At 42.7% G+C, this 12033-nt stretch overlaps 1 protein-coding gene across 2 annotated transcripts in view; it reads left to right on the forward strand.

Annotated features, from left to right (window-relative positions):
• Window positions 1-12033, forward strand: part of SLC6A20 (solute carrier family 6 member 20) — a 30655-nt gene that overhangs the window by 12932 nt on the left and 5690 nt on the right. Inside the window, exons 2-7 of one of the 2 annotated variants that reach the window (XM_060247492.1) lie at window positions 1864-2004; window positions 5451-5542; window positions 8619-8846; window positions 10184-10294; window positions 10894-11135; window positions 11825-11987. In XM_060247492.1, the coding sequence (XP_060103475.1) occupies window positions 1864-2004; window positions 5451-5542; window positions 8619-8846; window positions 10184-10294; window positions 10894-11135; window positions 11825-11987 (977 nt within the window). The remainder of the gene's footprint in view (window positions 1-1863; window positions 2005-5450; window positions 5543-8618; window positions 8847-10183; window positions 10295-10893; window positions 11136-11824; window positions 11988-12033) is intronic. The other variant, XM_060247493.1, reaches the window with a different exon arrangement.

A 12033-nucleotide genomic window follows, 5' to 3' on the forward strand; every position in this document is an offset into this window, starting at 1 on the left:
AACTCTGTGGCCGTTTTCCCACTTAGCGTTTGCTCCCCTTATTCCCCGGCGCAATTATCTCCGGATCATTTTTTTCGTTTTCCCACTAGTGACTCTTTGCGGAGTCGCCTTCCCTGAAGCCCCGGCTCAAATTGTTTTCCCACTGGCATCGACTCGAGTTCGATGCCCTGTCAATCATTTTTTTTTTTAAGCGCAAGTCTGGTTGCGTAATGACGTACTAACGTACTAACGTACTAACGTAACATCGAGCTGCTCCCTCCCCTTCATTTCGTGGACAAACCGCATCACGTGTGCTGCTGCTGCTCATGGATTGGCTGCAGCTGTAGAATCCTCCACAGTCCTTTATGTATTAACAGAAGCATTCCTAGCGCTATATTCCCCCCCCCCCCAAATTCTGAAGTTGCGAAATATCGCAATAACGAAGAGAGAGAAATTGAGGGGTTTGTGTGTGTGTGTGTGTGTGTGTGGCAGCTTCTTCCCTTCGCTCCCTCCCGGGTGGCGAAGCTGGGATTTCCTCCGCTCTCTTTCCCCTCTCCGGCTGGCTCTTGCAACGGGGGACCTGACTGATTCCTGCTGCCAGAGCTCCCCCCCCCGCCCCATTCTCTCCTTCCCCTTCTGTGGCGGGTATGAAGAGCGAGCTCCGTCTATTTTCTAACCGAGCAGAATGTAGCCAGGGAGAAGAATGCAGGACTCCAACTTCCCATTTTATACATGGCGATTTTGTGCAGGTCCAGAAATCCTGGTGGCACAGCTGAGGGAGGCATTCCGTTTTTAACACACACACATGAACGCTTTGGCCCGCACCGGCACTAGATCCCCCCCCCCCAACAATGGAGAAGCGCCGCCGCCGCCAAATGTCTCTGGGCGGCTGGGCTCCCTTTGCCAAGGCGGCGGCGGCGGCAGCGGGAAGCCGGCGGGGTCAAGCGGGGAGCAAATGGAAGTGAAGTGGGGGTGTTTGAGCTGGGGAGAGTCGAAGCTGCCGGGGCCCCTCCTCCGGCCCGCTGAAACCTCCTCCTTCCCGCTCGCCCTCCCCAAACTAGACCCGAAACGAACTGGCTGGAAAAGGCCTGCTGGGGGGGCTGCCGCGGTCCCCCCACCGGGGCCCCTAAAGGGAGAAGAGGCGGGGGATAACGCAACAGCGAAATGACGCAACTATTCCAGGAGGGGTTTTTTCCCTTTGTTAATTTCGAAATATCGCTATTACGCAAAACTGTGAAGTTTTAAAAAAAAAATGGCCGCGCCGGCACTTCGGGGAAGCGCCGCGAAAGGCTGATGATTGGCCAAGGGGGTGGATGGGGTGGGAGGACGGAAAGGGAGAGGGTGCCGCCCACAAAGCGTCGATCCGGCGTGGATGGATTTCCCACAGCAAACTCCGCTGAGTGGATCCGGAGTGGATCCGGAGGTTTTCGGAAACTCCGGCAGAATGCTGAAAAACATACTCCGGCGTAAAATCCCTGAAGCGCCAGAGCAAACCGCAGCGCCGGAGCAAGATGTGCGAAATCCAAGAGAAGATCCGGAGGTAAATGGGGCGCTACGCTGGAGCAAACCCTAGTGCGAAAACGGCCTGTGATAAAACCAGATTCTACCATAGAGTTTTTGCCCAAATACCAGTGTGTCTCCAGATGTCTGTGGTGTGATGATATCACTTCCTGTGTGACACCAGCAATTAGGCCAAGGACATCTACTTTCTCCTGCTAAGTCCTCCTTGCCAGCCAGCTGATTGATAGCTGGAGGAAGGACATGGTAGAGGGGAATCCACACCTCCACCATGGGGTCTGGCAACTCTAGATTGGATTAACTCTGCACAGATTTGCACTGCAAATCCACTCATTTGCTAAATGTATTCCTTTGCTTCTCTTGCAGGTGGATTTCTAGTCCCTTATCTTATTATGTTAATTGTGGAAGGAATGCCATTGTTATACTTGGAGCTGGCAGTGGGACAGCGCATGCGTCAAGGAAGCATTGGGGCATGGAAAGCAATAAGTCCTTACCTCTGTGGGGTTGGTGCGTTCTCATTTGTCTTATTTTCCTGATCACCTGGTCTCTGTAGAATTCTTCTTTGAGTCCCTGAGAAATTACTAATTCTTCTCAAATCAGCAAAAGGCTCTGTTGAGCCTGTTCAGAAGGTAGCCACCCTTCTCCTAGGGTTACCAGTATCCAGGTGAGGCCTGGAGTTCTTCCAGAATTACAACTGATCTCCAGACTACAGTTCGTCTGAAGGAAATGGTTGCTTTGGAGGTCAGGCTCTATGGCACCCACAAAGATCAGATCCTTCTGGTCTGAGGAGAGGGCATAATTGGGAGATAAGGCATTTTTTTGCCATGACTTCTTCTTGACCTTCTGAAAGGAGACCTGGATTCAAAGTACTTCCAAACAATTAACATTATTCTTTTAATAGGAAATTGGGACCCCATTCAAAACAGGCACTCCTACTGACTCACCCAATCAAGTCAAGTCAAGTTAGTCTTTATTGGCATAAAATATATAGATATATATATCAGAGCAAATTGGTTAAAAAAAAAGAAAGATAAAATGGAATGATTGCATACATATACATCAGGAAAAGCATAAACAAACTATGAGATCCTCTGGCATGCCTTTAAAACAGAATAAAGAAACTTAGCCACTTTCTCAGTGACACTAGATGAAGTATTGTTCAAAAGACTATAGACCTTAAGTGCATCAGAACAATCAACCATGCTACTAAAAGAGGATGTAAATACTTGTGACGAAGATCTGTATACAAATTACAATAAAGAAGAATATGAGTAACTGACTCCTCACATTTTTCTCACAGAGACAGTATCTGACTGAGTAGGCTGTCTTGTTAAATCTGCCATAAAGAATGGCAGGGCAGGGCATGGCATCGCATCTGGCAAGGGAAAAAGCTCTACGCTGCTGTGGCACCTGCAAGACGGATAGATATGAGGTCATTTTCCCAGTACTAAGAGAGATCTCAAAACTCAGTGGGGAACAAGTTTTCTTAGCCAGACTGTATAGGTCTTGGCACTCAGTATCTAGCAACCTGTTTTTAATTTGTTGGACTGCGATGGTGAAGGACAGCATGGACAACAGTTCTAGGGATAAACCCATTGCTTTGATTTTTCTCTCAATATGTGCTGACCAATTTGACAAATCAAATTCAGAGAGCATTTGAGAGATATAGCTCCCCGGTTCAAAGTTGTAGTGCAAGCATAGCCAGAATTTGAAGGTCATGAGCCATGCACTAGTAACCATTAAAGACATGCCAGTTTCTAAGCAGATAACTGCATATGGGACACATTTTGGCATGCCCAAAATTTTACGCAAGAATTTGGATTGGACATGTTCGATACCACATTCATAAGATCCAATCCAGATTGGGATGCCATACAGAAGTTGTGAAATCACTTTGGCTTTGAATATTTTTATGGCAGCTGGCACAAATTGGTTACCTCTGCCATAAAAAAGCGAGCTATGGCAGATGCACTGATGTTAACTATCTTCACTGCATACTTGCGATGGGTAGATCAAGTCACATTATATTGAAAATAAACACTTAAGTATTTAAAATACTTGACTTGCTCTATCCCTTTACCATCAGTAACCCATTTGTAAAGTCTCCACTTTTTTGAGAAAACTAAAATTTTAGACTTCTCATAATTTTGCTGGAACTTATTACTAGTAAAATACAGAACACAACGGGACAACAGACGTCTTAAGCCCACTCTAGAGCAGGACAACAGCACCGTATCATCAGTATAAAGTAACAAGGGTACATGTAATGCACCGAGTTTTGGACTATGGCAGTCAGTACCAGACAACTGAATAGCCAGGTCATTAAGGAAGAGATTGAATAAAAAGGGAGCCAAAAAGCAACCCTATTTTTCACCCTTATTGGCAGCAATCTTCGATGTTAGATTGCCTGCTAATGAGCATTTGATCTGGCAGGTGGTAGAAGTGTGTAATCTCTTAATAAGCATAAGGAATCTTTTATCCATGTTTAGTTTATCTAGCTTAATCCAAAGGAGGTCCCTGTCAACTGAATCAAATGCGCCTTTTAAATCTAAAAAAGCAACAAAATTTTCTGGTTATTTTGCACAGTGTACTTGTTGACTAGATGTGATAGGGTAATGCAGTGGTCTAAAGTGGTCTTCCCTTTGCAGAAGCCCAGCTGTTCAGGGCCTAGAATTTTTTCCTGCAACATCCAGAGATTGAGCTTGATTAATAGATGTTTGGAGTAAAGCTTGCCAATGATGGAGAATAGGCTAATCGGCCTGTAATTGGCAGGGTTAGTGTGATCACCTTTTTTGTATAGCGGGACCGCTATTGCATTCAACCATGCCAAGGGAATTATGCCAGTTCGATTTACAACTGTAAACAGAGATGCAACGGGAGAAGCCCACCAGCCTGGGTCTAATTTTAAGATTTCAGAGGAAATGGCATCCGGGCCAGGAGCTTTTTCTAATTTCCTAATTTCAGTGTGAGAATAGCCACTAGGATCAACTCCATCTTATCAGTACTGAGCTTCATAAATGTCTATTATTGACTTCAAACGAATATTTGGGGGGAGGGGGTACAGAAAACAACTTGTCTTCAGATTGCTGTGACAATTTTCTGCATATTTAATAATGTATAATAATTCTAGCCAAATTATCAAGACAAGACAAACTGGTAGCTCGTTTAAGGATATATCCCCTGGCCCAAATCTGTCTCCCCAGGATCCTAAGAACTCTTTGGGGTAAGTTAATTTCTCAGTCCTCAGAGTCACTCCTTCCCTCATTTGAACTGGCAACTGTACTCTGCATTCCATGCCTCCTGAAGGATGCTCAGTCTTCCACAGACTGCTTCTTGGCTCCCCCTGCCCTGCTCCAATCTTCTTTTAAATTTAGAAACTATTTTTTTTTCTGCCTTGACTGAGTATGGAGAAACTTCCCTTTTGCCTGTAGATGACCCCCTTTTGAATCCCTTCAGACAAATTATATTTTAAAACTGCAGAAATAGGCTTTGCTTAGGAAAAACATACAGGAATGCAACCTGGAATACCTAACAGGGTTCCACAGCAACCCCCCCCCTCACAGTTATAACTTAAAAGAGGCCATGTAGGCTCTGACCTCAGCTGCTGAATTATGGGGTGGTAAAGTAGGTATGGGCAAGCAGACATGGAGTGGTATTTAGAGTGTCGGAGTAGGACTTGAAAGAACCAAGTTTGAATCCCTGCTCTCTCCAATGGGAGCCTTATGAGGCAGGTGACCTTGGCTCATTATACTCTCTCAGCCTAATCTGTTTCACTGGGTTGTTGAGAAGATAAAATGGAGGAGAGGAGAACCATGGGATACGGTGCTTCAGATCCCACAGAAGCAGTATATAAACAAGCAAGTAGTAGTAGTGGTGGTAGTTGTTACTTCTGAGATATGATACCATGGAAGACCGAGGCCAGTTTTAATGAATTTACATCTTTGTATTTTCAGGAATTGCCAGTGTAATAGTATCCTTTTTCCTCTCTATGTACTACAATGTCATAAATGCTTGGGCTTTCTGGTACCTCTTCCATTCATTCCAGGTGAGAAATAGAATACTATATATAAAATGCACATGATCATTCTCCCATCCAGAATCAAACGGGGATTCTGAACAGTTCAGCAAATGTATTTGTTGTTGTCCAGAATAGACAAAAAAAGCTGCAGGGTATAATAGCAACGGGTTAGGGAAGGATTTAATGGTGAGTGTGACCGCGGCCCTGGAGATGCTGCAGTATAAGAAGAAGAAGATGATATTGGATTTATATCCCGCCCTCCACTCCAAAGAGTCTCAGAGCGGCTCACAATCTCCTTTACCTTCCTCCCCCACAACAGACACCCTGTGAGGTGGGTGGGGTTGAGAGGACTCTCACAGCAGCTGCCCTTTCAAGGACAACCTCTGCCAGAGCTATGGCTGACCCAAGGCCATGCTAGCAGGTGCAAGTGGAGGAGTGGGGAATCACACCCGGCTCTCTCAGATAAGAGTCCGCACACTTAACCACTACACCAAACCGGCTCTCCGGCCAAGGAGATGGCTCAGTGGTAGAATATCTGCTTTGTATGCAAAAGGCCATGGGTTCAATACCAGCATCTCCAGTTAAAGGATCAGGTAATGTGAAAGAGCTCAGCTCAAGATGGTGGAGAGCTGTTATCAGGCAGAGTAGACTGTTTTGACTAGGATAGATCAGGGTCTGATTCACTATAAGAGGGTTTCATGTGTTCATGCTATTGTACATCCAATTATTGCTTTCCATTACATTTTCCAAGTGTAAGATGTTGTAACTTACACTGCAATGTGCAATGAATGAATAAAGAGAATGTTTGCCAGAAACTCTGCTGGTTTGTTACTTAGGACCTCTAAGACAGAATAGGAATTTTCTCATGTGAGCCTGTCAGACCCTTGATTTATTGAGCTTAGTATTGTTTAGCTTAACTAGCAGTAGCCCTGTTCGTTACAGTCAATACATGTACAACCTGCATGTATACCTGTTTGAAAGGAAGAATCAGTGCATGTTCAGTTTACAAATAAAAATGGGGACCAGTACCCAGATAAATGTAGGGTTTAAAACCATACATTCAGTTGTAAATACATTGAATGTATGCAGCACTTATATAAAGAGAAATCAACTGTACATCCATCTAACGTAACATTAACAGGTTACGATTCTCTGTGTTATCAGGCCGAGGGCTTTCACATCACCACTGCCTGACCCTTTTATCTGGACATGCTTTTGATTGAACCTGGGACCCTCTACATCTAAGCAAATGCTCTATCACTGGATCTCAGTCCCTGTTCTGTACCCTTCGCTCAATTGCCCCAGCATTTTCAAAGCTATCTGATGCTCATCTGAAATTAAGCAGCTCCTTAAAGCCATTAAAAAGTAAATAGGTGAATGAAGTGCCAATAAGCTGTATGCAGGTCAGAACTGTCCCATATGCAACTAAATGCCTACAACTGTTTTAGTGATAAACAGGAAATATAGAGTTTTCTGTGAAGAGATCTTTGAAAAAGGGAACATCGAATTTTGATACTTTGGAGACATGTTTACACAATATCAAGTCAGTGAGTGACATCCCAGAAGTAAAATATAAATGTTTACATTGTGAACACTTTAAATAAATATCTTAGGGTCCTATGACTGCATTAGAATGTTATACTGGGTGCCAAATTTGGATCTCATCCTTCTCTAAAACTTTTACTGTGTAAGAAACCCAGCTAAATGTTTAGTGTGGAATACTAGCACACAAAATTCTGGGTTTTATGTGTTCTGCTTTTAATTATTGCAAGCTATTCTATGGACCAATGTTAAGTCAAAAAGCAAGCTTATTTTAAATAAGGAAATAGCCTTGCAAAAACTTTTCTAATATCTTTCAGAACAGGGAAATGAAAGCATTTTCAAATTAGCTATAAACATTTGTTCCCAGAATAATTTACTGGGTTTTGTTGATAAGGACTACACTTTATAATTTTCTCAAGGCGTTTAAATTGCATAATGGCACTTGATCAGGAAGTAATATACATGAGGACCAGCAATAAACAGTCTAATATGCAACTTGTTGACTTGTCACATTGGTGCTGTGACCCACCCAACACAGCCCTCATCCACAGCACTCACTTATCTGTGTCTCTGTGGATTTTGTTTTTCACTTCATTCTGTTTCTAGAAATGCTTTGCAGTTCATCTTCTCTCCCTGGGTTTTCATGAGGCTTATCTTTGCAAGACTCATAAGAATGTAAGAATTAGCAGAACTTTTGGTGCAACCTGAATCGGTCTTGTAGAATTCCTTCTGCTGTGGTTTATCTTCATTTGGGGCGAGGGGTGACACTGTGAAAGCAAATATTACAAATGACAATGTGCAGTTTGCCACTGTGTCACTGCATCCATTCCTCAATAATTTTCCTTGGACTTCCTTCCAATGGTTTAACAGAGTGCAAGCTTTCAGACCACACATCACTCTTCATCAGGAAAATTATTGAGGGGAAGTAGAGACCTAATCGCAAAACTCTTAGCTTTTCAAACAATCATTGTGCACTTTATTGATCAATAGTGTGCTGTGGTCAAAATATGTTCAACATATTGTACCATCTGTGTTTGAAGAGGTAGAGATTTGTGATTAGACCTTGAAGGAGCTAGATATATTTGGTTTAATGTGTAACTTTTCTTCTGAATATTGCTGTGACTGATTTCCTTTCCCTTCTGCCCAGTTAGGACACCAGCCAACTCAAAAGTTTGCATATCTCACACCATCAGAAGTTAGTCTAAGGATTATGCTATTTTATCTATACTGAATTCCAAACACTGTCAGAACAGGCAGCTTGCCTAGACTTCACAGGCTTTGTTGCAGAAAGATTGTTTAACATACAGGGAAGAATTTATGGTTTGCTCCCCAAATCACCATATATCGGTGTGGGACCATGGCTTTTTTTGTAGAAAAAGCCCAGCAGGAACTTATTTGCATATTAGGCCACAGCCCCCGACACCAAGCCATCCAGAACTACGTTCCTGAGTGTTCCTGCTCAAAAAAAAGCCCTGATTTCACCTAACCTGCACTCTTTGTGTGAACCTAAGCCAAGGAAATTATGGGAAAATGAGAGTTCATATCTGCTTTTCATTCCAAGGATCCTTTGCCATGGGCAAATTGTCCACTGAATATTAACCATACTAATTATGTGGAGGAGTGTGAGAAGGCATCATCCACACAGTACTTTTGGTACAGGAAAACCCTGAATATTTCCCCATCTATCGAGGAAAGTGGGCGCATCCAATGGGAGCTAGCCGTTTGTCTTATTCTGGCATGGCTGCTGGTCTATTTGTGCATTCTCAGAGGAACAGAGTCCACAGGCAAGGTAGGATTGATTCAATTATTGCGACTGATTCAAATTATAATTAGGGCCTGAAGTTTTGAGCTGTAACAAACATGAGGTGAATTACAATCGGTTTGGGTTTAATCCTTGTCTGCCAAAAAACCACCGCTTTGTTGCTGTTTGGGGGGGGGGGGGAAATGCAGACATTTTATGCAGATAAAAAAAAATGCAGACCTGATGATTATTTATAGATTACAAAACTAATGCATGAGGCAGCTTTTCTTAACTTACGAGTAGATTCCATTACTTTAAGCAGAGGGTTTTAATATGTACATGACTTCCAAGGAATGAATGTGCAGATGTTTTTCCATTGTAACATAAGGAGCACCCTGCCTGTAAACAGATCTGTGTGCTCACTTGAGCATACCTGGCTTGCTCTATTAAGGTGAGTAGAACTCAGATAATATTCGTCACTACTCTGAGCTCCTGCGATGAAGAGGGGGATTAAAAGTGTACTGTTAAGCAAACAGCCCAGGCTAGTCTGATCTCATCAGATCTCAGAAGCTAAGAAGGTTGGCCCTGGTTTAGTATTTGGATAGAAGACCACCAAAGAAGTTCAGGGTTGCAACCCAGAGGAATGCAATGGCAAACCACCTCGGAAAATCGCATGAGGAGTCGCCATAAATCTGCTGCAACTTGACAGCACTTTCTACTACCAATAAACAAACTCAATATCTAGCAAATGTTCAACATTCAAACTATGGCTTTTGGGACGTGGGCTTTCACAGGTGAATCTGAAATGTGACAGTTTTACCTTCCAAATATTACTTCAACAGTGAAAACAATACAAGAACAGTTAGCATCTCTCTTCTGCCCCCCCCCCCTCCCTAGATTCCATGATATCTGTCTATTCCTCATGGTCTCAAAAGATGACATGGGAAATACTGGTTGTTTGACAGCAAAGAGTTTTGACACCTTTTCTTTTATGGGGTGAACTCATCCCCAGAATTAGAGCACGAAAAAGTTCATAAAATATAAAATCAATTTCCATAACTAACATGGTATAGTAGTTAAGAGCAGTGGGACTCTAATCAGGACTGATTCCCCACTCTTTCATGTGCAGCCAGCTGTGTGACCATGAGCCAGTCACAGTTCTCTCAGAACTCTCTCAGCCCCACCTATCTCACATGATGCCTGTTGTGAGGAGAGAAAGGGAAGACGATTATAAGCCACTAAGACTCCTTAAGGTAGAGAAGAGTGGGGTATAAAAACCAACTTTCCTTCTTTTAGCAGAGCAGTTCAGAATTTAAAATGCATATTAGATTTAAATGGTGGTTTGTAACTCTACTAAATGTATCTCTTTGGTGTTGCCTTTGCAGGTTGTGTATGTGACGGCTTCTTTGCCTTATGTGGTCCTCATCATATACTTAATCAGAGGCCTGACACTCCACGGAGCTGCAAATGGATTGACGTACATGTTTACACCAAAGGTACACATGTTGTTGTCTGCTTGACAAATGTTGTTGAAAAACCTTTAGTGGTAACTGAAACATACTATTTACCAATATATGTTTCTCATTCAAGATACTTAGGCCTATGAAAGAACTATAAAATCTATAATTCATATAAACACAACCCAAGTAGAAAATAAAAGACAGCAATAGACTAATAATCTGAAAGCACGAAACGTGAATTTCTCTTCCCTGGCATATCTATACCACCTGGTGATCTGCTGCAGGAATAAGTGCTCTATGTATATATGGTCTTTTGTCCATTGACTTCAATATGAAAGCGGAACAGCATTCTCTACAGAAGTGAAATGGAGTAACAGAAATGGGGCAAATCTCCATGTGCAGATGTGAAGCACAATTGAATTTGGCACATTAACATACCGGTTGCCAGCATAAGGTTAACAGGATTACTGAAGTAGCGGATTTTACCAGATAGGAAAAGCAACCTGTGTCCATATTGCTTATTCTATATTTCACAGCCATAAAAATGGGAATTGCGATGACCTAATCCACAGACACATTGAGAGGATTGATAAGACTCTGCATAATAGTGCCTGTCTCATTTTGTGGCCCTACAGCTAGAGCAACTAGCAAACCCTAAGACGTGGATTAATGCAGCAACTCAGATCTTCTTTTCTCTTGGGCTTGGCTTTGGAAGCCTCATTGCTTTTGCCAGCTACAACGAGCCAAACAACAACTGCGAGCGGCATGCCATCATTGTCTCCTTAATCAACAGCAGCACCTCAATCTTTGCCAGTATTGTGACGTTCTCTATTTACGGTTTTAAGGCCACCTACAATTACGAGAACTGCATAAGCAAGTAAGATTGGCTTTTTGTTTCAATTCTCTGCTTTTCACCTGCAACTGAAATGACAAGATGGCAATCCAGGCAATACCATTTTTGGAGGTCACAGGTTCCTGCCATTGAATTCCAGGCCTTGGCATGAGATGATGGAAAAACATCCAAGTCTGTAATTAACCCATTCAAGAGAACATACACTAACTTTCATTACAGCATTACAATAATTATGCATTCAAAACTACTTCCAATCCTTGTGGGTAGGGTCAGCCCTGCCACTAGCTAAACTAGGCAATCGCCTAGGGTGCTGGCCTTGTGGGAGTGCCAAACTGGGCACCTTCCTCATGTGACTCAGTGACGTTATCATTGCAGGGGTGCGTGCCAGAAGTTACTATTGCCTAGGGTGCCAGACAGTCTAGGGCGGGCCCTGCTTGTGAGTGTTTTCAAACATTACAAATTCATGCTCAGTCAGCCCAGTATGAGTGCTTTGCCACACACAAAGACTGGAAATGGATGCATGGTTAATTTCTGATCATTTTAAAAAAAATTGTGGTCATTTTTGAACCATTAGACATTGATCAACTTCACAATTTTAATTTGCTTTATGGTTTATTATTTTTTTTAAAAAATCATCAAATCATTTAATGGTACCAGAAACTACTTTAGGACAATATTGATTCTTGCAGTATCTAAATGAACTCTGTTGACAGGGTGATCTTGCTTCTTACAAACGCTTTTGACCTGGAAGAAGGATCATTAACAGCAGGAAACCTTGAAGATATGAAAAGTTATCTAGCGTCTGTTCATCCCGGTGAATATACAGAACTGTCTTCACAGATAAGGAACTGCAGCTTGGAAGCTGAATTAGACACAGTGAGCTGCTTTAAAGAAATGCTTTGAACAGAGGAAAGCTTTATTT

The sequence above is a fragment of the Heteronotia binoei genome, chromosome 10 (genome assembly GCF_032191835.1).
Source record: "Heteronotia binoei isolate CCM8104 ecotype False Entrance Well chromosome 10, APGP_CSIRO_Hbin_v1, whole genome shotgun sequence".
Classification (NCBI taxonomy): Eukaryota; Metazoa; Chordata; class Lepidosauria; order Squamata; family Gekkonidae; genus Heteronotia; species Heteronotia binoei.